Source organism: Saccostrea echinata, unplaced genomic scaffold, assembly GCF_033153115.1.
Source record: "Saccostrea echinata isolate AGI-Se365-2 ecotype Australia unplaced genomic scaffold, CSIRO_AGI_Sech_v1 ptg000053l, whole genome shotgun sequence".
Lineage (NCBI taxonomy): Eukaryota > Metazoa > Mollusca > Bivalvia > Ostreida > Ostreidae > Saccostrea > Saccostrea echinata.
The window spans coordinates 96,311-120,292 of NW_026889802.1; the positions used below are offsets into that span (position 1 = coordinate 96,311).

Consider the following 23,982-nt stretch of genomic DNA (forward strand, 5'->3'; position numbering starts at 1 on the left):
ATCAGATAAAAGTTTTAGTCTTCTTCTTTTCATAGACATACATTCCAGAAAGAATATGAGACACTTAAATTTAAAATATATTAACCTGATGGGGAGAAAGGGATCAAGATAAACATGGATAATACGGTAATACAATGAAATGTTACGTGTCATGTTCATGGTTCTTCAGTAGGAAAATAACGAGGTTAAGCACTGAGTGGATTCAAATCTTGTTCATATTGCCTCTAGATATGGTTATGTCTGATTTGTCTTTGCTGTTTCTGTAAAAAAGAAAATGTAGAAAATTTAGAACTATCAATGAAATCCTTAAATTATTAAAGAAACACATGAAAGAATTAATCAAAGATAAATTACCTGTTTGTATATCAAGCTGAAGGTGTATATAATTGGATTCAAAGCAGAATTAATTGGTAGCACAAGAACGATAACCCATGCATATATATCAAATGAAATTTCCAGTCCCGCATATGCCGCTATTCCTAAAATGAATTTGTTTTTTTTTTCAAATTGCTACTTCTTGCGTATTTATGTACGTTTTCAAATTTTACATATATTTCTTGAAATATTTATATGTCAATTTTAGCACACAATACAATACAAAAACAATTTCTCTGGAAACACATTTTCTTGAATTAAATAAGCATTCTTTAATAAAGAATGTGGGATGTTTTATAAAAAGTTTTTATGATTAATCTTAAAAATAGCATTTCAACTTTAATTGTTTAGAACAACCTTTCCAAAAAGAAGATTCTCACCAATCAAAATAATAGGAATCCAGCAAAACGTATCGGATAATACAACATATGTCAGAGATCTTAACACAGCAATCTCTCTTCGAGTGTTGTCGTTATTTAGGGCTTTTCCAGTTTTCCTTACTTCTATGAATATCAGTATCTGTCCAATCAGTATAGCCATGAAAATCAATATGTTAAAGCCAATGAAACCAAATGTAGAATACTTCCAACCCTCCAACCTCTCTGTAGTTAAAGGAAGAGAGATACATACTGTGGATCTGCTGTAAAAGTCATGGTAAAATAAAATTGGAAGTGTTGCAAATATAATACCAAAGAGCCACACGATTATTGTAACGCCTAAAATTTCTTTTTTCCTCCTCTTAAGTCCTGCAGTAAACGGGTACCTCAAAGCTAAGTATCGTTCAACTGTAATGAGAAATACAAAGAGTACCGATGTCTCACTGGAAAGCATTGCTAATAATCCAGCAACTGTACAGGTAATGCTGGATCTCCATTGGCTATCGTGAAATCCGTATACGTTACGATATTCCATATCTGCTAGTGCGATAATGAACAAGTAAATACCCATCAATAAATCAGAAAAACTTAGATTCAGAATGAAAATTCCTTGTGACAGAGTGCTTCCTTCTTCGCTGCTTCTAATGCGGTAATAAATTACGTAACTGTTTCCTACCAACGAGAAAAGGGCCATGTACCATATCATTTGTGCAAGGAATCTTACGTTGATCAACTGTTCGCAAGAGGAGATTCGGTCTTGTGGAGAAATACATTTTGATGCATCAACAGACAATGGTTTGGCACAACAAATAATGTATGAGTCTGTCGACATCCATTCAAGGTTACAAAGACCTTGAAACATAGTTTTTGACACGCTTAAGTTATTTCCATGTATATATAGATATTTGACTTCCTCCAGTCTTTGAAAGGTATTGTAGTTCAAATAATAAATTCCATTGTGTGATAAGTCCAAAATCTGAAGCTTTATTAGGGCGACGAATCTTGCGGAATCAAGAATTCTCAATCTGTTTCCTGTGAGGTTCAAGGTACTGAGTAAAACCATGTTCTCCAGAGCCTTTCTGTGTATTGTATGGATTTTATTGAAGGCAAGATTAAGTGTACGTAAAGAAATTAGTGATGAAAATGAGAATCCATTTAAAATTTCAATTTGATTGTTTTTTAGGTTTAAATCTCGGAGTCTGCTTAAACCCGAAAACATATTATTCGTGATTACTTTTATCAAATTAGAGCTTAAATCTAAATCAGATAGCATTCTCATTGAGTTTGTAAAATACTGCTCCGTATTTGTAATTGTGTTGTGACTTAAAATTAATTTTGTTATTGAACCTAACAAGTACAAAGATTTAGGCGATATTGTTCTTATTTTATTGTTTCTTAAATCCAAATATTTAAGTTTAGGATAGAAGATATTACCCATTTCGTTAGCTTGAATTATTTCTATTTTGTTGTTTCGAAGATTTAAATACCGTAACTTTGGAATGGAGCTCAATAATAAAATCTCAAAACTTTCAATTTGGTTGTGTGAAATATTAAGATATAATAGATTAATCATGCCACCAAAAGTATTCTGATTCAAATGCCGAAGATTGTTAAATGAGAGGTCGAGATTTTGAAGATTAGATGATCTTAATTGATATCCTAGATTTTTCACTGTGGAATCGTTTATAGAACATTCTGAAATATTTAAATGTAAGAGGAAACTAAAATTTCTTAATTTTCTTGTATCAAAGCTGCTTAAGCTAAAATCAAGTACTTTGACCTCTTTTGGGATGTTTTCCGGAGAATGGCACCTGAAGATTACACCTTGACATTCACATTGAGAAGGGCAAGGTAGAATACACTCATTTTTCATTTGAACACATTCTGAGCTGTTATATCTGCACATAAATTCGTCCTCGTTATTTGGACAATTGTTTTTCCTATTGCAAACTTTGTCAACATGTACACAGCTCCCGTCATCACATTGAAATTCGGTTTTATCACAAGGACCTTTATCTAGATAACAGAAAACATTCATCTCTGATTTTGCTATCACGAAATTTTAAAGGATATTTGAAATCAGAGGATGAACCAACTTGCAATTATATTAATTTTAAGAAATACATTGCTTTGAATCTTTGAGTTACTAATTTTAAAATAACAACAAACCTTTACAAATTCCATTTTCGTGGCTTATTTTTTCTAGTTTTAAAAATCCAGGTGATATAGCTTGAAATTTTGCAACAATCACTACCTACAATAGGTGTGTCAATATTAAAAAGATAAAATAATTATGTATATTTCACTTCATTGTGTTACATTTAACACTTAGTTATTTTTGTGCAAAATATTTAACTTACCATGTAAGGGGTACCAAAAGGAGTCTGGAAAGTTGCTATGGCAAAACTTTTCAACTCAATTATTTGATGCTGAAAAACTATTTTATCTGATGTTATATTCGTGCCTTGTGTAATAAATACGTTCAAACTGACATTAATTCCAGAATATGAGATTGTTATACAACCAAAACTAGACGATGAAGGTTGTGGTGTACTGTATAAGACAGCCCTCTCCTCCATATCTTCATTCAAATGTAATTTACTTTCAGCCAATGCAAACATTTCGCCTATTTTAACGATATACATATATTCCAGCATTTAAATAACATTAAATTTAGCAGTATTTTTCTAGATGTAAAAAATTCTCATCTGTAACATAATTTTTGATACACATATGCTCATTACCCGTATTTTCTGCTATTTGTCGATTCCATTTTATTCCATGCTGCATCTGTTTCCAACCGCACAAGTCATTTTCAAATTTGCAATCTAGAAATCCAGTGTCTATAATAAAATTCTCACAGTTTGAATGTAGACAAAATTTATTCATTGCTTGAGAATTTTTTTTCCTTAATGACCTATCATAATTTCAAAATTTTATTCTTAATTTTATTTATTTATTATATTTATTTTTATTGTATTCATTTTAGCTATTTAATGTAAACTGAAGATTATATGTAGTTTCAATATTTCACTCTTTCGTATTTTTATATGAAAACGTAATTTTTCTTCGTAAATTCATTTTGCTTACTGAAGATCATAATTCTTGTTCTATCGATTTTGAAATTCACTGTCATTTAGTATTGATTTATCTTAGGACTAATTACCTTTTTAACGACGAATACATCTGAGTCTTACCACATTTTGGAACGTTACATTCCTCCCACCTCTGTTCAGAATTCACGAAGCATCCTAGCTTTTCTTTGCTTTCATCAAATCTGCATGTATTTTCCGCACCTTCCATGCATCGGTGGAGATATTTTGTTTCTTTTCGGTATCCTTTGTACACGTTTTCATAGTAACACTCAAGAGCTAATAATTGTAGGAAAAACTTATTTTATTGACTTCATTTAACAACTCAACTACAGACGAAAAATTCGAAATGTGCTCACCACAGTTTTCCTCATCAGTGGAGTCAGGACAATCCAGGTTCATATCACAAAATCCCTCCCTTTCAATACATAGGCCATCATGCAGACAGGCAAAACAATCTTGGAAATTTATTACAACATTTAAATATACATTTATTTTAATCAAAAATATCATTTTGATTTTTTAAATAGGTACCTTGACAAGTCTTCTCTTGAATATCGATTAACCTTATGCCCACTTCAACTAAAGATGTGGTGGAAAATGGTACAATTAACACCTAAGAGAAAATCATAAAGGTAAATTTATAGCAAACTCAAAAATATCTTTTAAAAAAGGGATGTTTGAATAAAATATGTTGTGAAAAAATATCAAACCTCGTAGTTTTCAGGATGAAAAGGTATGTTCACTTTTACTCTCTTCCACTCTACACTTTCTGGAAGTCTAGTCAATGTGTGAGTGGTGGTTTTTATTACAAGGTTAATACCCTTGCTACGATATTCCAGCTGCAAACAGCCTCCAGTGTAGGTAGAACGTAAGAGGGGTGATTTCAATGTAGGCAAGTTTGATAGTGATGCGGATGGCTGTGCCGACAGACGAAATACAAACTCTGTATTGGCATAAAAACGATTAAACAGAATAACTGAATAAAAATAATAATAAAATTCAAAGAATTATGGTCCCCCGCCTTCGTGTCTTAGTGGATGCGATGCAGTTATTTTTGGCACATTATAATTCAAGGTCATAAAGTCAAATATCATAATACAATCCGATAGGACTTATCACAAGTAATGCTCATGTGAAAAAAAAATAAGAAAGCCCAGTCTTTTCTAGTTATAGTTATGCCCAAAGTTAAAATTTTAAATAAGTAAATCAAATTTCTAGGTCAAGATTATTATTGATTGATTGTATGTTGTTTTACGTCCCGTTGGAGGTCAATGTTATGAAGTAAAATATATTTTATCTGAATGGTATTGGCACAGGTAAAGTACATATAAAATATGAAAGTCTTATCTTCTCTCATTCAAACGCTATGACCAAAATTAAAAAAAAATGAAAAGTACTGTAGGTCATACTTCAAGGTCAAGAGGTCAAAAACCAAAGTACATTCGGAAAAGCCTGTAACAGGTAATGCACGTATGTTATTCAAGAGTTATCCCCAATGATAATATTTTAGAGAAGTAGGTCAAACTTCAAGGTGAAGGTCATGAGGTAAAAAATCATAAAATATTTGGAAAGGTCTTATCACAGGTAATACACGTGTAAAATATGAAAACCCTATCTTCTCTCATTCAAAAGTTATCACTATTTTTTTTTTAAATAGGTCAAACTTTAAGGTCAAGATCACGAGGTCAAAAATCATAGTATTTTGTCACAGGTAGTGTACGTGTGAAATATGAAAGTCCTGCCTTTTCTCATTCAAAAGTTATGACCATTGTTAAAGTTTTTGTGACAGATGGACAGACAGGCAGACTGACAGACTGGAATTTTATGTTTTGCTTTTGCGAAAAGCGGGGGACAATAATAATAAAACAATTTTTTCCCAAACGTATCTGAAAAGAACATCTTAAAATTAAAAAAAAGAAAGAAAAGAAAACGGAATTTTATTTTTAAAGTTTTAATATGTTTGATTTATCTGAATTCTAATTAATAAATGTTAATACAGGTTAATTATGATTAGGCCTACCATTCCTTGATCCAATCAACACCCATCTTGTTAATGTATCATTCTGTTCTAGTCCACAAATTCCATCCGAAAAGTCACATTTGAATGATGCTTTGAAAAAGAAAAACTTTTCTTTTCAGAATAAAATGAATTTGGCCACTCCGATTGTACATGTCTGTGCGTCTATTTGCATGTTAATTATTCCAATTAAGGGAAACAGTTAGCTTATTGTTTTCAAGGTAGAAGAATTACAGAAAAGAGTTAGCATTTATTTCTTATTATTTTTAACAAGAAGTTGTCTTTGTTACTGGTAACATTTTATTGAATTTTAGAGGAGGTCTGTCGATATTTAGAGTTGCATGATGGGGCTTTCAGAACTTATCAACCAATGGATATTCTAGAAATTGTCATCTAAAAAAAGATAGGTTCCATAAGTCCTCTGAAATTTATTGCCTAGAATTCCCTTCCTTCCCCAAAGAAAAACATACAATATGTTGAGTGTTCACATAGATTAATATCTTCCTCTTGCAGGTAACGTAAAGTTTTGAAATCGGTCGGTAGATGTGGCTTATTTTCGGAAGTTAATGTTCACATACATTGTTATTGTTCACATACACTAAGTAATTGTTCACATACATTAAGTTATTGTTCACATACATTACTGATTCCACATCGAACTTCTTCAGCTAACTTCTGAATGACTTTCCCAAAGCTTTGAATTATATACACTTTGGTTTGGCTAGTCCATTCCAAGGGTTGCCAGGTCATTCCATTATTTGAAGTTTTCAATGCGTTTTAATCGAATGCCCATTAACATTACACCTATTTTTTCCTATGTAAAACTTTGATCCACTGTTTTGCCCCCGTTCTACCCCCAGGGGTCATGATTTGAACAAACTTGAATCAACACTACCTGGGGGTACTTCTTTATTAATATAAGTAATAATGGCTGAGCTGTTTATGAGAAGAAGATTTTTAAAGATATTTCTATATATTCCTGTGATAAACTTTGGCCCCCTGTTGTGGCCCTGCCCTACCCCCAGGGGCCATGATTGGAACAAACATGAATCTACTCTACCTGAGGATACTTGTATTATAATATGACTTATCATGGCTTTGCTGTTCTTGAGAAGAAGATTTTTAAGACATTTCCTACATATTTCTATGTAAAACTTAAACCCCCTGTTGTGGCCCCGCCCTACCCCCGGGGGTTATGATATGAATCTAGAGTATGAAATGAAGCTTTCACATACATTTCATCTTTTCTTACCCAGAGGTTCTCGAGAAGATTATTAAAAGATACCACCAAATTTTTAAGAATTCTTAATTATCTCCCCTTGAATGAGGGCGCAGCACTTCCTGTGAACAAACCTAAATCCCCTTTACCCAAGGATGCTTTGTGGCACTTTTGGTTGAAATTGGCTAAGTGGTTCTTGAAAAGAAGTCGAAAATGTGAAAAGTTTACGGACTACAGACGACATACGGACGCCAGACACTCTTTGATCAGAAAAGCTCACTCGAGCCTTAGGCTCAGGTGAACTAAAAAGGTAACCCTGGAAATCTTTTTCTTGTGCATGACTATTGACTTTCATAAAATACACATTACATTCCTGTCTCACTTTAAAACCATTGATCTAAGAACGAAACCATTTTTAAAATGCAACAGTTTTCTCCTCTTTAACATTTAATAGTTTTTTTTTGTCCAGTGCAGTTATTAGAATACAGAAAAAGAAATAGAATCCTACATGAATGTAGATATTCTTACTGTTTAAACAAAAAGGTATATCACAATACTGCCAGCGTATATTTGGATCCGTTGTGTAGCACCAGGGTGATATATCGTTCTGCGGGTTTCTACAGTAGTTTTCCTGTGCAGACAAAGATGATCCAGGGAAATTTATAGTGCCGTGTGGCCTGTGTGGAGTGTTCCTGTCCCATCGCTGACAAAGTATCCCGTCCCGAGTAGTATCTCGCTTTCCTCTGTATCCCACGCCGTTTTCTGTGTCTTTACAGTCCTCTGATTTATAGAAAAAAAACCCTCCAATGAATCGTTACGACTTTAAATATGACGGTAGGTTTGTCAAAGCTAAGGCCAAGACAAAGGTCACAAAATGATTTTTAAACTCTAAAGACCTTGAAGCAATAAATGAAGAAGAAAATTATCGAATTTACACACATACACACCCTCACACAAACAGATATATACATATAAAAGAAACAAGACCTTATTAAAATTCAATGTAACTAAGTCAGAAATTTATTAACCAGTGTTTTTCAGTATTTTTAAATAATAATAATTTTATTTTCCGAAAAAATAGATAAGTATATTCTTTAAATCATTTTACTAATTCATTATTGAAATGATCAGGGAGACAAATTCGGGATGTTTTTTCAAGAATGAGCGATGTACTCACTTTCCTTACATAAGCGAATATCACAATATTGAAAAGGTATAGTAGAATTAACGGTGTAGCACCAGGGCATTTCGTCCTCCTCTGGGTTTCTGCAGTAATTCTCATGTTCAGAGGCATTGAGTCCCATAAATCCCTTAGAAAAACTGTGCCAATGTGGCTCTAGTACATCCCAGCGTTGACAAGTTAGGCCATCTTTGGTTGTTGATTTGGTACCAAAGTACTTAACACCTTTTTCGTCATTAAGACACTCTGCATTACCTTATGAAATACAATTTATTGAATTAAATTGAAGAAGTCTACAATTTTCACACCTTTGCATAATTTAGCCATTGGATTCAACCCAAAATTATTCAATGAAAGCGTAACAATGGTAAAGATAAAAAATAAATTAGCTGAAAGTGGTAAAAAAGGCCTAAATAAGTACATTACATTCATGTATTTTTTGTTAATTATGTACAAATTTTAAAACATACAATGGCAACAAAAACTTTGTATTAGAAATGAATAACCTTGTTTATATTTTTTTCTTAAAATGCGAGTATTGCCATGCATAGAATATCTTTTTTAATTAAAGTACATTGTAACGATTTTGCTTATTTACTTCGCATTAAGCGATTGAGGGGCAATATGAAAACCATCTATCCATCTGGGTTCAATAATTCAGAAGTGAAAAAAGAATTAGATAGACTATACGATTAGTATGTACTGGTCCCAGCTGACAAAGCCGGTAACAACATTGTCTTAGTGTGTAAGGCTCATTATTTTAATTGTACTTTAGAAGAACTGGGATTTAATTCTACAGGTGGCAATCCAACTAATTCCCATAGCTCCCTTTCTAAGGAGGAAATTCTGCAAAATTATTTGCCTGTTTTGAATATTTTTTAATATTCCCAACAACCAAAATGAATTTGAATTACCATATTTATATTGGATTCCGAAACTTTAAAAACAAATCCTTACAAACAAAAATGCACAGCGGGTTCCAGTAAATGTTCTACCAAGCCTCTTTCTTTCCTCCTCACTAAAATATTAGCAGCATTGAAGGAGAAACTTCAGGAGTACTGTGCAACAATATATTCGAGAAGTGGTGTAAATCAGATGTGGATACTTAAAAATTCCAAGGAACTTTTGGAAAATTTGAAATCACAAAATTTTACCAAAATCGATAACATAAAAACTTACGACTTTTCAACTCTATATACAACCATTCCCCACGATACATTAAAGTCCAGGCTTTTTGACATCATTGACAGCCGCTTTTTCAATAAAAATGGAACTCGTAAATTTACTTACCTTTTCAAAGGTCGTTTGAAAATTATTTTGTTAAAAAAAAATCTGATTGTACACACAAATACTCTGAAATTGATATTAAAAAGATGCCTGAGTTTCTGATTAACAATATCTATGTGGTCTTCCAACAATCTATTGGAATTCCCATGGGTACCAATTGCGTCCCGTTGTTAGCAGACCTATTTTTGTATTCATATGAAACAGAATTTATTCAAAATCTTATACATGAGGAAAAGAAATCTCTTGCTGTGGCCTTCAAATCGACATTTAGATATATCGACGACGTATTATCAAATAACAATAGTTATTTCCATTCATATGTCGACAGGATATATACCAGTGAGCATGAAATAAAAGATACCACAGAGTCTGACACATCTTTACTAGAAAAAGACGTTAATGGTAATCTATCAACAAAGCTTTATGATAAACGTGATGACTTTAACAGTTCATTCCTCAACTTCTCTTACTTATGCAGCAATATAATATACCCTTATCATGTATCACATGCATATGGGGTGTATATCTCTCATTTAATTCGATACGCAAGAGCATGCTCTGTGGCAATGCACTTTGAAAAATTACGCACTTTGAAAAAAAAAATTAAATTGCGTTAAAATTGGGAACAAAATCAACGAACTTTGAAAACAAATTTGTGCGTTAAGAGTGTACATCGACATTTTTAACCATAAAATTGAAAAATAATAGCAACAATTAAGACTTAGTTTAAAGCAAGTCTTAAAATATTTTACTCATGATTTTATACATGTAATCATTAAAGAATTGTTTTACTGAACTAATAAAGAAATAACGTCTCATTTCTCCATGTGCTCTTTCTAACACAACCACAAATAGATCAGCCGCTGCTGCGGCCAATAATAAATTGTGACCATCTCTCTTGTATATGAATTATTATTAAATGGTAGTCCTAATTATGGACTTAATATCAATATCGAAATATTTGAAGCGTTTACGTTAATAATAGCAACGACAAAACGATTTATTTAAACACTGTCATATACAAGGATTGTCCATAAAGTTAGTAGACAGTGTTATAATATTCTAAATAATGACCAAACAGCCAAACGTGTATGATGATATTTTAGTAAATTTGTATTGTTTTAATGGACTTTGAGTTTGACTACTGTTCGTTATCTCCATATTTCATGTATAAAAATAAAAACATAATACACTATTTTGCGAACGCTATATATGAGTAAATACTTTATATATGCAATAATATTAATTATTTTTATTATTAATTAATTGATCTGTTATTTTCAATGCAACTCCTTTTGTATACTTCAAAATCATTTTGGAGCTGATCCGCTCCGATTTGCTACATTGCAAGTATATGGGACGTACTCTAACTGTGGTAAGGGCTTGTCCTGAGACACAGTTAGATTATTCTAACTACAATGAAGTATGAAAAAAATTTGTTAACTCATTAGGACCAGTACATGTGCTTTAAACATCTCTTATATGGAGATCCTACTGGGAATTATTCTTTAGTACTAAATTTTTAAACAATTAAATCATTTTATTTCTGCATCAAAAAGATTTTAAGTTGAATCTTATCGGAGTTTTCGTCCTCGTGGCCTAATTGTTGAATTTGAAATGTATAGATTGTTTACTCCTTAATTTCTGATCGTTATATTTATAAGGGTATGTACTTATGTAATGATATCTCTCCAAAATATTAGTTCAGATACTAGTTCAATTTTTTTTTGTTTTTTCTTCAATCCTTTTAAAATTTTTGTTTCTATATATATTAGATTTGCAATGAAGCAAAGGCAAATGTATGTTTATAGTTGAAAGTTAATATAATGAAACGGATTAACATAAGTTGTAACAACTTGTTTCTGAATCCTGTATGCATTATTTATTGTGTAAATATGAGGACTTATTCAAATGAAATAGTTTTAACAAAACAATTAATAAATTAAATATGAATATGTACTGACTTTTGGAACAAAACGGGATGTTACAATAGCCCCATGGCACATCCGGCACTGAAGTAAAGCACCAGGGAAGTTTCCCTAGATCCTCGGAATTTCCCGGATTCCTGCAATAATTTTCATGCTCACTGATGTTTCCTTCTAGTTGTTTGGCATAATAAGAATCGGGAAGAACTAGACTGTCCCACCTCTGGCAGTCGTAACCCTCCATTGTTTGAGACATTGTTCCTCTGTATTCTACCCCTTCCATGGTCTCTCTACATTCTTAATCGAAAAAATCATTTTATTTTCATAGTTGTTGGAAAATCATTCTTCTTAATACAAAATGAACATTAGTTTTCTTTTTTGAATTAATAAGTTTTGAAAGCCATAAATTCACTTAAAGCTGACATATGAAATTCTTATAACATTGTATTTGTAATTTCTCATCCATGTACGATAGACTACTTTTCACTGAAGGTCATTAATCGAAATAATACTTCTTGTTTACCTGAGAAGAGACAGGGATAAATGTGTGGAAATTTAAGGAAGAAATGTGAACCTTTAGCCAGATACGCCATAGCACTCCCTGTTATAGATGTACTTCTCTTTTTCGAATAAAATTGTAAATATATAGCATATACATGTAACTAATATGCATTACGGGTATTGTAGTATTTTGTGTAATGCCTTTGTTAATTGTTGCATTTTGCAATATATAGGTTGCAATATTACTATTTTGAATTAAAATTAATTATTATATATGTTTGTATGAATACACAAAATAGTATCACCACTTAAAGAAATTCAAATTTGACAATTTACCTATAAACAATTAGTCACAATCTTCGTGTAATCTGAGTTGTAAAGATACAAATTTGTTTTAATCTTTTAAAAAAAATCCATCTGATATTCTGACTAAAAGGATATAAAATGACTTTCATCATCCGAATCTATAAAATAATTATTGAAAAAATGCTAAACCAATGACACGAACAAATAATGAGTATTACATCTGTTAAGCGGGATAGAATTACCACAAAAGGGAATATAGCATAGCTCCCATCTCGTATCGTCATCTGTTGTATAGCACCAGGGGCCATCTACATTTTCTGCAAGTGGGTTTCTGCAATAATTCTCGTGTTTGCTGGCGTTCCCCGGAAGTAGGTCAGCGTAATCATGTGAATGCGGAGTTTGGCTGTCCCACCTCTGACAAGTTTTACCGGTACTGGTCACTGACTTCCTTCCTCTGTATCCTAAACCTTCGGTAGATGTTTTGCAGTCGTCCACTTTGAAATATAAATGTACAAACTTTACCTTTATAACGATATATCATCTATACGTCTAAACCACTGAGTTTTTTTTTTTAACTTTCATTGTTTAGACTAAAGTAATTATGGTTCCAAAACTACTAAATCCTATTTATTTTCCTCTTTACCACTAGGTCTGAGGTTCGAAATGCATTTATTAGAGGCATCGGAATTTTTTCACTAATGTCAAGATGCGATGGATTTGCATCAGTAAAGTGACACGGAGAAACAGTGTTGCAGGTCTTATCCGAAAGACCCGTTAGACTGAGTGTGAAAATGACCACCAGCCTAACACAAGGCGAAAGGTCTGTCCACTGAGTGGCAGCTTAGCTCTACAAGAATGGTTTACTAACTCAACGACAGTTTAACGTCATACGCAACGTACCTTGCCTACTGATAATTTTTCAAGATATTCTTAATTTAAGATTATAGTACCATCAGATGTTCGTAGACAAAAAATCAGCATGCATTACCAGGGGTTTAGAAAAGATATCAATTGATGGAAATTTGTGTATAATTCAAAGAAAAATATGGACGAATTACGAAACGTATATTCTAGATGTTTTGTTTATCCAAACTTGTTTTAGAAGAAGCGTACAACAGCATATACATGTATAGACATTAAAATGTAGCACACAGTTTCTTTAAGTATCGGAACTCTTCAACTCCAGGGGAAAAGACAATAAAGTTCAAACTACGTTGCGTATGTCCTTAATTGTACAATGGTCTACTACTGAACATCCCGGTGGCTTAACTCTACTTGAGCGATTTATCGACATAGCCACCGAGGCAGCTTAACTGTTCAATCAAAGTCTACTTTCGGAGTGACAGTGTATCTGTGTATAGCTGTACAAGAACTGTGTACTCACCGAGCGACAGGAACTGTAAAAAACATTCTCACGCTGAGTATCAGTTTAAATATAAAAAAAGGTGTTTACCTACTAAGCCACCATGCCAGTATAACTGCAAAAGAACGTCTACCCACTGAACAACCACAGCAATCTAACTTAACAAGAGAAGGATCTACCCTTTGAGCGACAGTTTAGCTTTACAACAATGGTTTACTTTTGAGCGACGTTCTAACTCTACAATAACCATCTACTCACTGAGCGACAGTCTAACTGTACAAGAAACGGTCTACCCATTAAGTGGCATTCTAACTGTGCAATAACGGTCTACTCACTGATATTTTCTAAAGAGTGTCTTGTTTACCATTCTAAACTTATTTTTAAATACTTTAATGAAATATTTGGAAAGAAATTAAACTAGCTTCTTTAAGTACATTGCTTTTTAACTCACAAGCAACAAAGACTAAAATTAGCTTTTCTGATTGAAAAGTGTATGTCGTTCGTCTATATGTCTGTCGTCTGTAAATTTTTCAATTTTTAACTTCTATTACAGAACCACTGAATCAATTTCAACGGGGTAGGATAGAGCACAATAAGGGATCATATAGAGTGATTCCACTTTCAAGAAGTCCCAAAATCAGAATTAGTCATGGATGTTTTAACAAGCGAAAACAAAATCATCTTGTTAATAATTGATATAGAAAATAAAACTCTCCAATTCTTGATATTAAGCATAATTTTACCAACCTGTTATTGTTGTCTTATTCACTAAACATAGAATTACAACAACACACCATTTCCCCTTCATGTTAACCTTGGTGGATTTCTTTTTTTATGCTGTATCTCCTGATTTTTTTCCCTCTTATACCATCCTTATTGTAGCAGCCTTTTCAATAGATATTAAATATGTTAATGCATGATAAATCAATGATGGACAATGCAACCTCCTTTTGTTTTTACACTGGTGTTACATTTGGCCGTTGTTCAGCTCCCTGACGATTGCAGAACTCCCGACTTTTATAAATCAAACTACATGACTGAAAGACACATAGACTGCTATTATACTAATTTTAAAGAAAATGTCTATATATTTTAGCAAGTTGTGAATAGTTAAATCGTCGCTCAAAATTACTGAATTGTATTCGATCACAAAACAATGATATTATGCTATTTACTTTTTGGACAGATTTGATGAAGCACCACTTTCTAGGTATAATCTGACTTCCAAAGCTAATTTTAGACCCACACAAAATGAAAGAAACACAAACATCTTTTAAGCAGTTGAGCGGGAGCTAGTCCAGATTTGAGAGAGCATTTCACAAGCCTTTTTTGAACAATTTAATTGCATCAATGAGACATCTGGTCCCATTATTAATCAATGTGATTAACAATCACTTCTGTTATTGTGAATTTTTTGAAAGGCACCTTTTTTTTCTTCTTTCTTTTTTGTTTTACATCAAATACTGTAGACATTTAAACTACCAGATATCAGTACATGTGTTATCAGTATATGTATAACGTCATGTGAAAAAAAAATTAAAAATTAAGATACTTACCAAGTAGAAGTTTCATTGTAATTTTCCGAAGTAAACGCCAGAATTCAAACTTTAAAGGTGATGTGGCCACAAAAAACTCTCAATAATGGGTGGGTGAGGTGTGACACCTGATCTCTATCACTTACGTTTACTTCGGAGAATTACAATCAAACATCTTCTTGGTAAGTATCGTTTAATTTTTAATTTCTCCATCAGCATACGTCAGTATCGAGATCACGTGAAAGATTTAAAGCGTGGCCACAGCACTTTATTTAGAAAGGTAGTTGAAATTAACTAATATATGTTAACTTCCACTAAAAACATTAATAAATTGTAAAGATTACCAAATTTATTACAGCAATCAGTTTCAACAGATAATTCAACATTATTAGGTTGTATTGTTACTTACTGTGGCATGTTTAGATAAAACCTGAGAATCCAAAGTTATCACTTGTAACAGTTCTATCATATTATAACCGTTTGTTTAGTCGAGATGCAAATAAATCAGTATGTGTTTGAAATATACACAAGTTATAGTTTTAAATACTTTTTGTTCAACATCCACTCTGTTTCATCTCGAATCATCCTACTCTCCCTATCTGCCACTACATTTTTAACACCTGGTAAATGAACCGCTGTTAACCACATATTATTTCTATGCACAAAAGTCCATATTTCTAGAGCCATTTAGTTATATGCAGTTGATTTTGTACCACCCATATTATTAATATATGCAACAATGGTGGAATTGTCACAATTTAGGCATGTTTATAACACAATTTTTTATGAAAACTTTTTAGGCCTAGGAAAAACTGCATGTAATTCCAAATAGTAAATATTAGAAGAGTACTGTTTCACTTCAATTTCCTGTAGAAATATCATTGTATTCTGACCCCAACCTAATCCTGATGCTTCAGTGGTAAGTGTTGCATTGATACTTGTTTGCTGAATGAGAGCTTTAACACCACTATTTATATGTATTGGTCACCATTTTAAATCTTGAAGTGACTCTGCTGATAATGTTATTTTTGAATCAGAATTACTCTTGTTACATTTGGGCTTCGTTTTTTTTTCTCTTTCAAGTATTTTGGGTACAACATTCCTAAAGGAATAGCTACTGAGGAGGAAATAAGATATCCAAGTAGTTCTGCAACTTGTCTGTTCGAATGCATTTGTTTGAACAGAAAGTTTGATAGAGATTATTACATTATTTTATCTTCTCTGGATTGAGGCTTATCGTCATTGATTTAGTTACATTTGGGCTTCGTTTTTTTTTTTCTCTTTCAAGTATTTTGGGTACAACATTCCTAAAGGAATAGCTACTGAGGAGGAAATAAGATATCCAAGTAGTTCTGCAACTTGTCTGTTCGAATGCATTTGTTTGAACAGAAAGTTTGATAGAGATTATTACATTATTTTATCTTCTCTGGATTGAGGCTTATCGTCATTGATTTAGAATTCAAAACAAATTCAAAGAATACAATTTCATGTGTAGGTACAACCAGTGATTTTTCCCTAATGATCTTAAACCTCAATTGTTCAAATAGTTCTTTTTGTATCTTTTATATTTTTTAAACATTGTTCATATGTTTCTCTTTGTAAATAGGAATCATCAATATTTGCAACAGATACTTATCCTTTAGATCTAAGTGAAGCATATAAGGCTTCAGAAGCTTTGTAAAAATCCTGGGCTAACTAGGAAGGTCACTTGGTAAATAAGTGTACTGATAAAGCGTTCCTTTCCAGATGAATCTTAAATATTTTCGGTCAGGAAAAGCTACATTAACAGTGAAATATGCACCACTTAGGTCCACAGAACCCATGCATATAACATCTGGGTTGAATCCTTCTTAAAGATGTATACAATCTTTCCATTTTGAAATAAGCATCGATGTTTACATTTAATTGTTTAAAATTCAAAATAACCCGATAATTACCATCTTTTTTGGACGTTGAAACACATCAGCTGAGTGAGAAACTTTCTCCACTACCCCTTTATCAATTAGCTTTGATAACTCTTTGTCTAAAGCAACTGCCATAGCAGCATTTAGTTTAGTTTTTCTCACTGAATATAGAAAAGGTAATGAAGCAAATTCTAATGAATATCCTTTTACAGTGTTAAGGATGTATCTATCGCGTGTGATAGTTTCCCATACAGATACAAATTGACATCGGCCCAGCATGTTGGGTGTCTACTACCTTCTCTACTTCTGGTGTGACACACATTTCTTCAGGTAGCCTTTCTTTGTTTCGTAATTGCCGTGATGGTGGTTCCGTATGTAAGTCCCCAGCTGGTAGTGTTGGGGTCCTCTCCGTAAAAAATTTACCTCTTTCTCTGAACATTAGACGAGACTTGAACTTCAGTCTTCAGTCTAGTTTTGGAAGTTTTTTTTTCATAAACAAGTATGCAGTGGTTTCAGTCTGACTTATGCACAGTTTTCTATATTTTTGTTTTATATTATTTTTCATTCATGCTTTTCTTTGCAAAGAAATTCCAGTGTTAGCTGAGGCCAAAATGGCCACGCTATCGAGTAGGTCTTTGGACACTTTGTTTTTGTCAAATCATTGTTAGGTTTTAGAAAACTATCTACCACCTTGATTAACCAATCAAGTCCTTTCAATAGAATTTTCTGAATTTTATATACCAAAAACGTGCCTCAATCTCGTAATTTCGTTCATACAGTAATTCCAAACAAAATCATTTACTCGAGGAAATTCCAACTTAAGTTTTCTGGCCGTACATGCTTATCAAATAAGTCATTTTTCTTTGCATCAAGAATCACTGTTCGGAAGAAAGGACATGTATTTTTTTTAATTTCTATCCATTCATATCATCTCTAGTGACTCACATAGCAAAGCACAAAATATTACTAAGTTCCTTCACTATATTCTAACTTGACAAATTGTGAACCATCGATCAATGGTTAGAATATTTATATATTCATGTATATTCATGTATCTTTTTCATATCACAAAAACGTATAGAATTTAAACGAGGATAATTACATAACTTATAACCTAGGTACAGCAAGCTTTATTGATTCTTTTTTTTTCAAAAATCGTAAAGGTACTGCTTTTTGGAACGAAAAGAGAAAAAAAGAAATGAATACTTCCGAGATTCAAACAATTATTTAATAGAAAAATGAGTTCGAAAATGGTTTTTCTCATTCCCTTTTGAATTTTACTTGTAACACATCCTCAATTTGTTTGTTTTTTAAGAAATCCCAAAGCTGTTGTAATCCATTCACTAATAAGTATCATTCTTCCGATTACAAATTTGATACCTATTTACAAGCAACCTCAGTCGTTAGATAGTAATAGAATTCCACGAGAGCATTGATTTTTTTTTTAGATTTACTGAATAATATCCATAACAAAGTACTTGTAAACATTTGCAAATTTTTTGTCAGTAAAAACTACTCCAGGGGAATTTGGTCCTCAAAATGAAGTTCGTGTAGGCGTGGTTATAGATTTTTTGATTGAGAACAGAGAACTGGATAGGAAGAATAAGAATGAAGAGTCAATATAAGGAATGTGTGTGTGTGTGTGTGTGAGGGTGTGTGTGTGTGTGTGAGGGTGTGTGTGTGTGAACAAAATAACTGCGTCTATTGCGATTGTATTTCAAAAACATAGGTATTTTAATTGGGAAAAATTATTTGAGACAGAAGAAAAGTGAACCTGTTTTATAGTCATTTTTGATGGGGAATGAATTATCAATGCGGTTACACTTTTCAGGATACGTACACTTCCAAATCTCAATTGTTTCATGACGTTCTGCTTGCTTGAAACCTAATTTATTTGGTAAAATATAATTTTACTAAAATTTTATATTCTTCAATTGTGTTAGTGCATCAGGATACCATTAAACGCCGCCCAAGAATCTCAACTAAACGCCACCATCAATAAAAACTTTTTACTAAATGGGCTTAGACACAGATTTGATGTTAATATTTTCTCAAATTTTCTGTGTAATATCATGACTTATATGTTGCTATAGCATTTCACACGGAAATAAAATAAAAAAAACTTATTTTATCTGGAAATTATTGAAACTACGAATTTCGGGACGTGTTTGATTGACACATCCTTGCACTTTCACAAAGTAAACGCTATCCTTAATACTTAAGAAAAGTAGAAATTTTGTTGTGTAATAATGAAAAATATTAAAACTATAATCCAGAAAATTCAGAGTAGAAATGTGAGAAAGCAAAACCAACTCACCAGTATTGGCAGTACATGCTCAGTGATGTGTGCAGAATTTAAAAAATTGAACACATCCTGTGAAACATAAACATTAACAATAACAGAGCTGTTTACAAAAACAGTTTACGTTTCACGGGTGTGTTCAATTTGTTATTATTACTTGGAGTTGCAGCTAAAATAAAGACCATTCCTGAATTTCAAAAGAAGAATAATCTTTTTCAAAATTTATTTTGTTGCAATTTTCATATGTTATTAAGTGAAGTCATCCTGTGTGACACTCATAATAATTAATTAAATATCAAATTAATTATTTATTCTAGTGGGGTACCCCAAACGGCACCGTTTCGTAGCTTTGTATTATTGTCAGTATCTGATTACAATGGTTTTGATACAATGAACAAAATATTTCATATTAAATACATGCCAGAAAATACATTAAAAAGGATATGCATATGGCAATTAATGAAAATGTTAAATAAAAATACATGTATATATGAGAGGATTTGTGAGATCTTTAATCAATTATTCATTTATCAATCTAAATTCAATGGAGTCAGCTATCTACCTTTATGTATATATTTATTTGTAATGAGGTTTCTCAACTGTATTGTTAATGTTTTCGCTTTTTCTCTCAGTTCTACACATTAATCAATACCGTAAGATCATTTTAAATCATCTAATATTTATAAAGCTTCCCTGTACACAGGTAGGCTTCTGGGCTCCATCAGTCCTTTCTTTGTTAATATTTTTTCACAGATTCAAATACACAACCAATCTGTTCATTCTTCTCGGACAGATTTTTATACCGAGCTGTCCTTTGTTGTGAATGGGTAAAGCAAATTGAAACATAAGATCGTATGTATTTACTATACTATAGTATTATAATCATTCAATAATTAATCACCTCAATTGCAATAGAGTTAACCAACATGTTTAAAACATTTTTTGAAAAGATGAAAGAAATACACATATTTTGTATAGATATTCGTTTAATTTTCTTGTAGTGGTATTGATTACACATAAAACATCGTCTGCCGAAAAATGATCAAAACACTAACTGTTGAAAATGGAAATTAATGTTGGAATAAAAGTCAAGCAAAAACAAAAAAAAGGGATATTTTAAGTTTGGATTTTCCTCGCATTTTGCTTAATTGTCAACGTGTATTCTCATTTTTTTTTTACCCAAGCTTTAAAACTGTTTGAGTTACAAACGTTTTTACCCCTATTGACATAATTTCTGAGTAAATGCATTCCATTCGATGATTTATTGTCCACTTTGATGGGCTTTCCTCTTGGCAATAGGTTACCATTTGATTTTGAAGCAATCAACCCAAGCAATTTTCTTTTCCAGCATTACGCTACACTATAATGTCAGGTTTTCATTTGAATTAAATGTATGAAATGATATATAACACGTAGGAAACTTTAAAGTTACATAGTGAGTCAATATCATGTGTTTCTTTTAAGATAATTGTATCATAAAGCTAAAGATTTATGAGAAATATGAATAAGGCGAAGTTTTGAGATCTCAACTGCACGGTAAAAGCAAGAAAAGACTGCAAAATGTAAGTGCCGGAAAAAGAAAAGTCGTATCTAACTATCTATGGCGTGGTTGTTATCGTCAATGTCAAGGTCATGTGTCTTTTATTTCTAGCGTGAAACTTGTAAACAACATTGAATTGGAGCAATCAAAACTGAGGAATAAGTTCTGATAATCTTTTTTTTTTTTTTTTGAAGATTATATCAAAATTCTCGGTCATCCGACATTTATATCTATGGAATTGACACCATGGTAACTTCTTCAACTTTTCTGCGCATGCGTACCTTAAAGAGGAAGAAGTGAAGCAATATTTTCGTGTTGAGGCAAATTAAAATTATTTTTACTTATATTTTTCTCCATAAAAGTAGATTTTTTATATTCTGACACCTGTAATTTTCTGAAACCTAATGCTTTAAAGAATTGAATAAAATTTGCATGTGTCTTGCAAAAATTATACTTTTTTCAATTTTCACGTTTGTCCGTCACGGTGTCTCTTTAAGGAATAATGTAAATTAATCGAGAATTAAACATCTACTGTTGTTTATGAGGTGGTAATCTGTTGTAAGCGACAAAGCTACTTGCTGCTACATGTAATACAAGAGTTACCTTGTGCTTCATTCTCCTCATATACACATCACATATGTTTACGTTTCAACGAATATCATAAGCCCTGAATGGATCCAACCTTACACATATAGGTAGCACTATTCCTCCAAAACTATATTTATATGTGTGAAAAAGATGAAAATAAGTGATCAGTTTTCAATGTAAAAGGTGAGAATAGCGAACAGTGATCGATCTCAGAAAAAAACCTAATAAACAATACAAATCTGTAAACAATGCATAAAACACGAACCCTCAGAAATTCCAGACGTAGAGGACAGGTTGCCTGGGAGGAGTAAGCATCCCCGTAAGTCCTATGTATTGATCAAGTAGGCAGAACATTCCGTACTCAAATACAGTATTAAAACAACGGCCCAAAAATTGGTATGAAATATGTCAGTCAAAATACAACCCAATGATAGTTTATATTTGCTAATAGATCATTATAACGATCATATAATTGACAAAATGCTGATTTTAAACGAGGCGGTTGACATCCCTGCAACATCAATTTATCTGTTAGTAGCCTACCTCGGTTTAAAAATTTGTCGTACTCAGAGCATGCTCTTGAGTTTCAAATACGTCTGGAGTCTTAAACACCATATGCATGTGATTGTGGAATATAACTACATATATAAGGAAAGTTGATGATGGAAAAGCTGTAGTCATCTCGTTTGTCATACAATTTAGTTGTTAGTTGATTCTTATCGTCTATAGTCAATAAAACATCCAATTATGAAACAGAACCCTTCTCGTCTATAGTCAGTAAAACCTCCAAATATTAAACAGATCTGGCAGACTCTGTGGTGTCTTTTATATCAAGTTTACTGGGATATGTCGAGTCGACATATGAATGAAAGTAACTATTAATTAATAAAATGTCGTCGATATGTAAGTGTCGAGTTGAAGACCACAGCAAAAGTTTTCGTCTTCTCATGTGGAAGTTTTTGATTAAATTCTGCTTCATAGGAATATGAAAATCTCATAAATCCTATAAATAATACGAATTGTTAACAGGAAAAAAAAAATAGAGCCTCGGAAATACTTGAGGTAGGATCAGGTGCCGAGGAGAAGTAAGCATCCTCTGTCGACCAATCACAACATCGGTGAGCTATTTAGTTGCCAGTAAAACGTATCATGGAATAATAATATTGGAATGGTACTCAATAACCTACTTTTAATTGATTAAAAAGTCAGTATAAGAAAAAATCTTATTGAAGCCCAAAAATAATCTTTTATACCTCATAAGAATATAAAAACATGTCAGCTTATAAAGGAGCACAATTGTTACCCATTTGAATTCCAACAGATTGTTGGAAGTCCTTGTCTCCGAATAGTAGATATTGTCCATGAGGAATTCCAGCATCTTTGTAATATCAATTTCAGAGTATTGTATGTAGTACCGGAATAATTTTTACGATAGTAATGATGTAGATAACTATTGACAAGATAAGAAAATTTCCCAGTTCCATTTTTACAAAAGGTGTTGTTTTTAATGTCAAAGAGCCTGGTCGTAAATATATTGTGAACAATGGTTGTATAAAAACGTTTGTATTTGAACATATTTTATTGTTTAGATGTTACAACAAAAAGGATCGGACACAAGTTCTTAAAACTTAGAACGTCCTCTCCTATAAAACGTTAGATAATCATACGTTTTCATGTTATTGATTTCGGGGGGGGGGGGGGGATGCAACTTCAAATATTCCAAAAGTTCCAAGAGTTTCTAAGAATCCACATTTAATTAACACCAGTTTGTCTGAAGTTCTCCTTCAAGGTTTTAATATTTTTATTAGGAGTGAAGATACAGGGTTAGTTGAACATTTACTGGACCGGCAGTGTCTGCAAGGATTTTTATGAAGTTTTGGAATACATTTTAAGTACGGTAATGCAAAGTCACTTTCGTTGACTGGAATATTAAAAGTATTAAAAATTAAAACATGAATTTGAAGAATTTCATCCTCTGGAATTGAACTGTGATACCATCGGAATCACCAATTAAATGAGGAATTGAAGCAAAGTTCTTCTATAATGCAGTTGTAATAATGATTCTTACAAAGACTTTTTTGTTACAAAATTTATCAGCTGGAACAATAAAAGTAAACTCAATTATAATGGATTTTTTGTACGTCTCTGTGATGACCTGTTCCTTTTTATTTTGCTTAATTATCGTCATACTTTTACTCAAATTGTCGATTTTCACACAAAGGCAAACATTAGCATATTGTCAACAAGAATATGATGAATTAAAAGTTTTTAAAATTCTACCGGCGAGTAGTGGCAATCTCCATCGCAATATTTCATTGAAAATAATCCATTTCAAATATATATATATATATATATATATATATATATATATATATATATATATATATATATATATATATATATATATATATATATATATATATATATATATATATATATATATAAAATTTTCAGTAAGAAGTGGAATA

At 32.1% G+C, this 23,982-nt stretch overlaps 1 protein-coding gene across 1 annotated transcript; it reads right to left on the reverse strand.

Annotated features, from left to right (window-relative positions):
• Positions 1-91: 91 nt before the first annotated feature.
• On the reverse strand, positions 92-17,523 carry LOC133204427 (uncharacterized). The gene is made up of 17 exons (XM_061340155.1): positions 17,337-17,523; positions 17,118-17,245; positions 13,667-13,679; positions 12,525-12,776; positions 11,515-11,772; positions 8,261-8,518; positions 7,612-7,863; positions 4,558-4,790; positions 4,379-4,460; positions 4,204-4,302; positions 3,950-4,123; positions 3,497-3,595; positions 3,113-3,378; positions 2,922-3,006; positions 756-2,768; positions 355-479; positions 92-260 (listed from the first exon to the last, which is right to left on the reverse strand). Exons 1-17 carry the CDS (start codon positions 17,521-17,523, stop codon positions 225-227), a joined length of 4,560 nt encoding a protein of 1,519 aa, XP_061196139.1. The 3' UTR covers positions 92-224.
• Between the last annotated feature and the right edge of the window lie 6,459 nt (positions 17,524-23,982).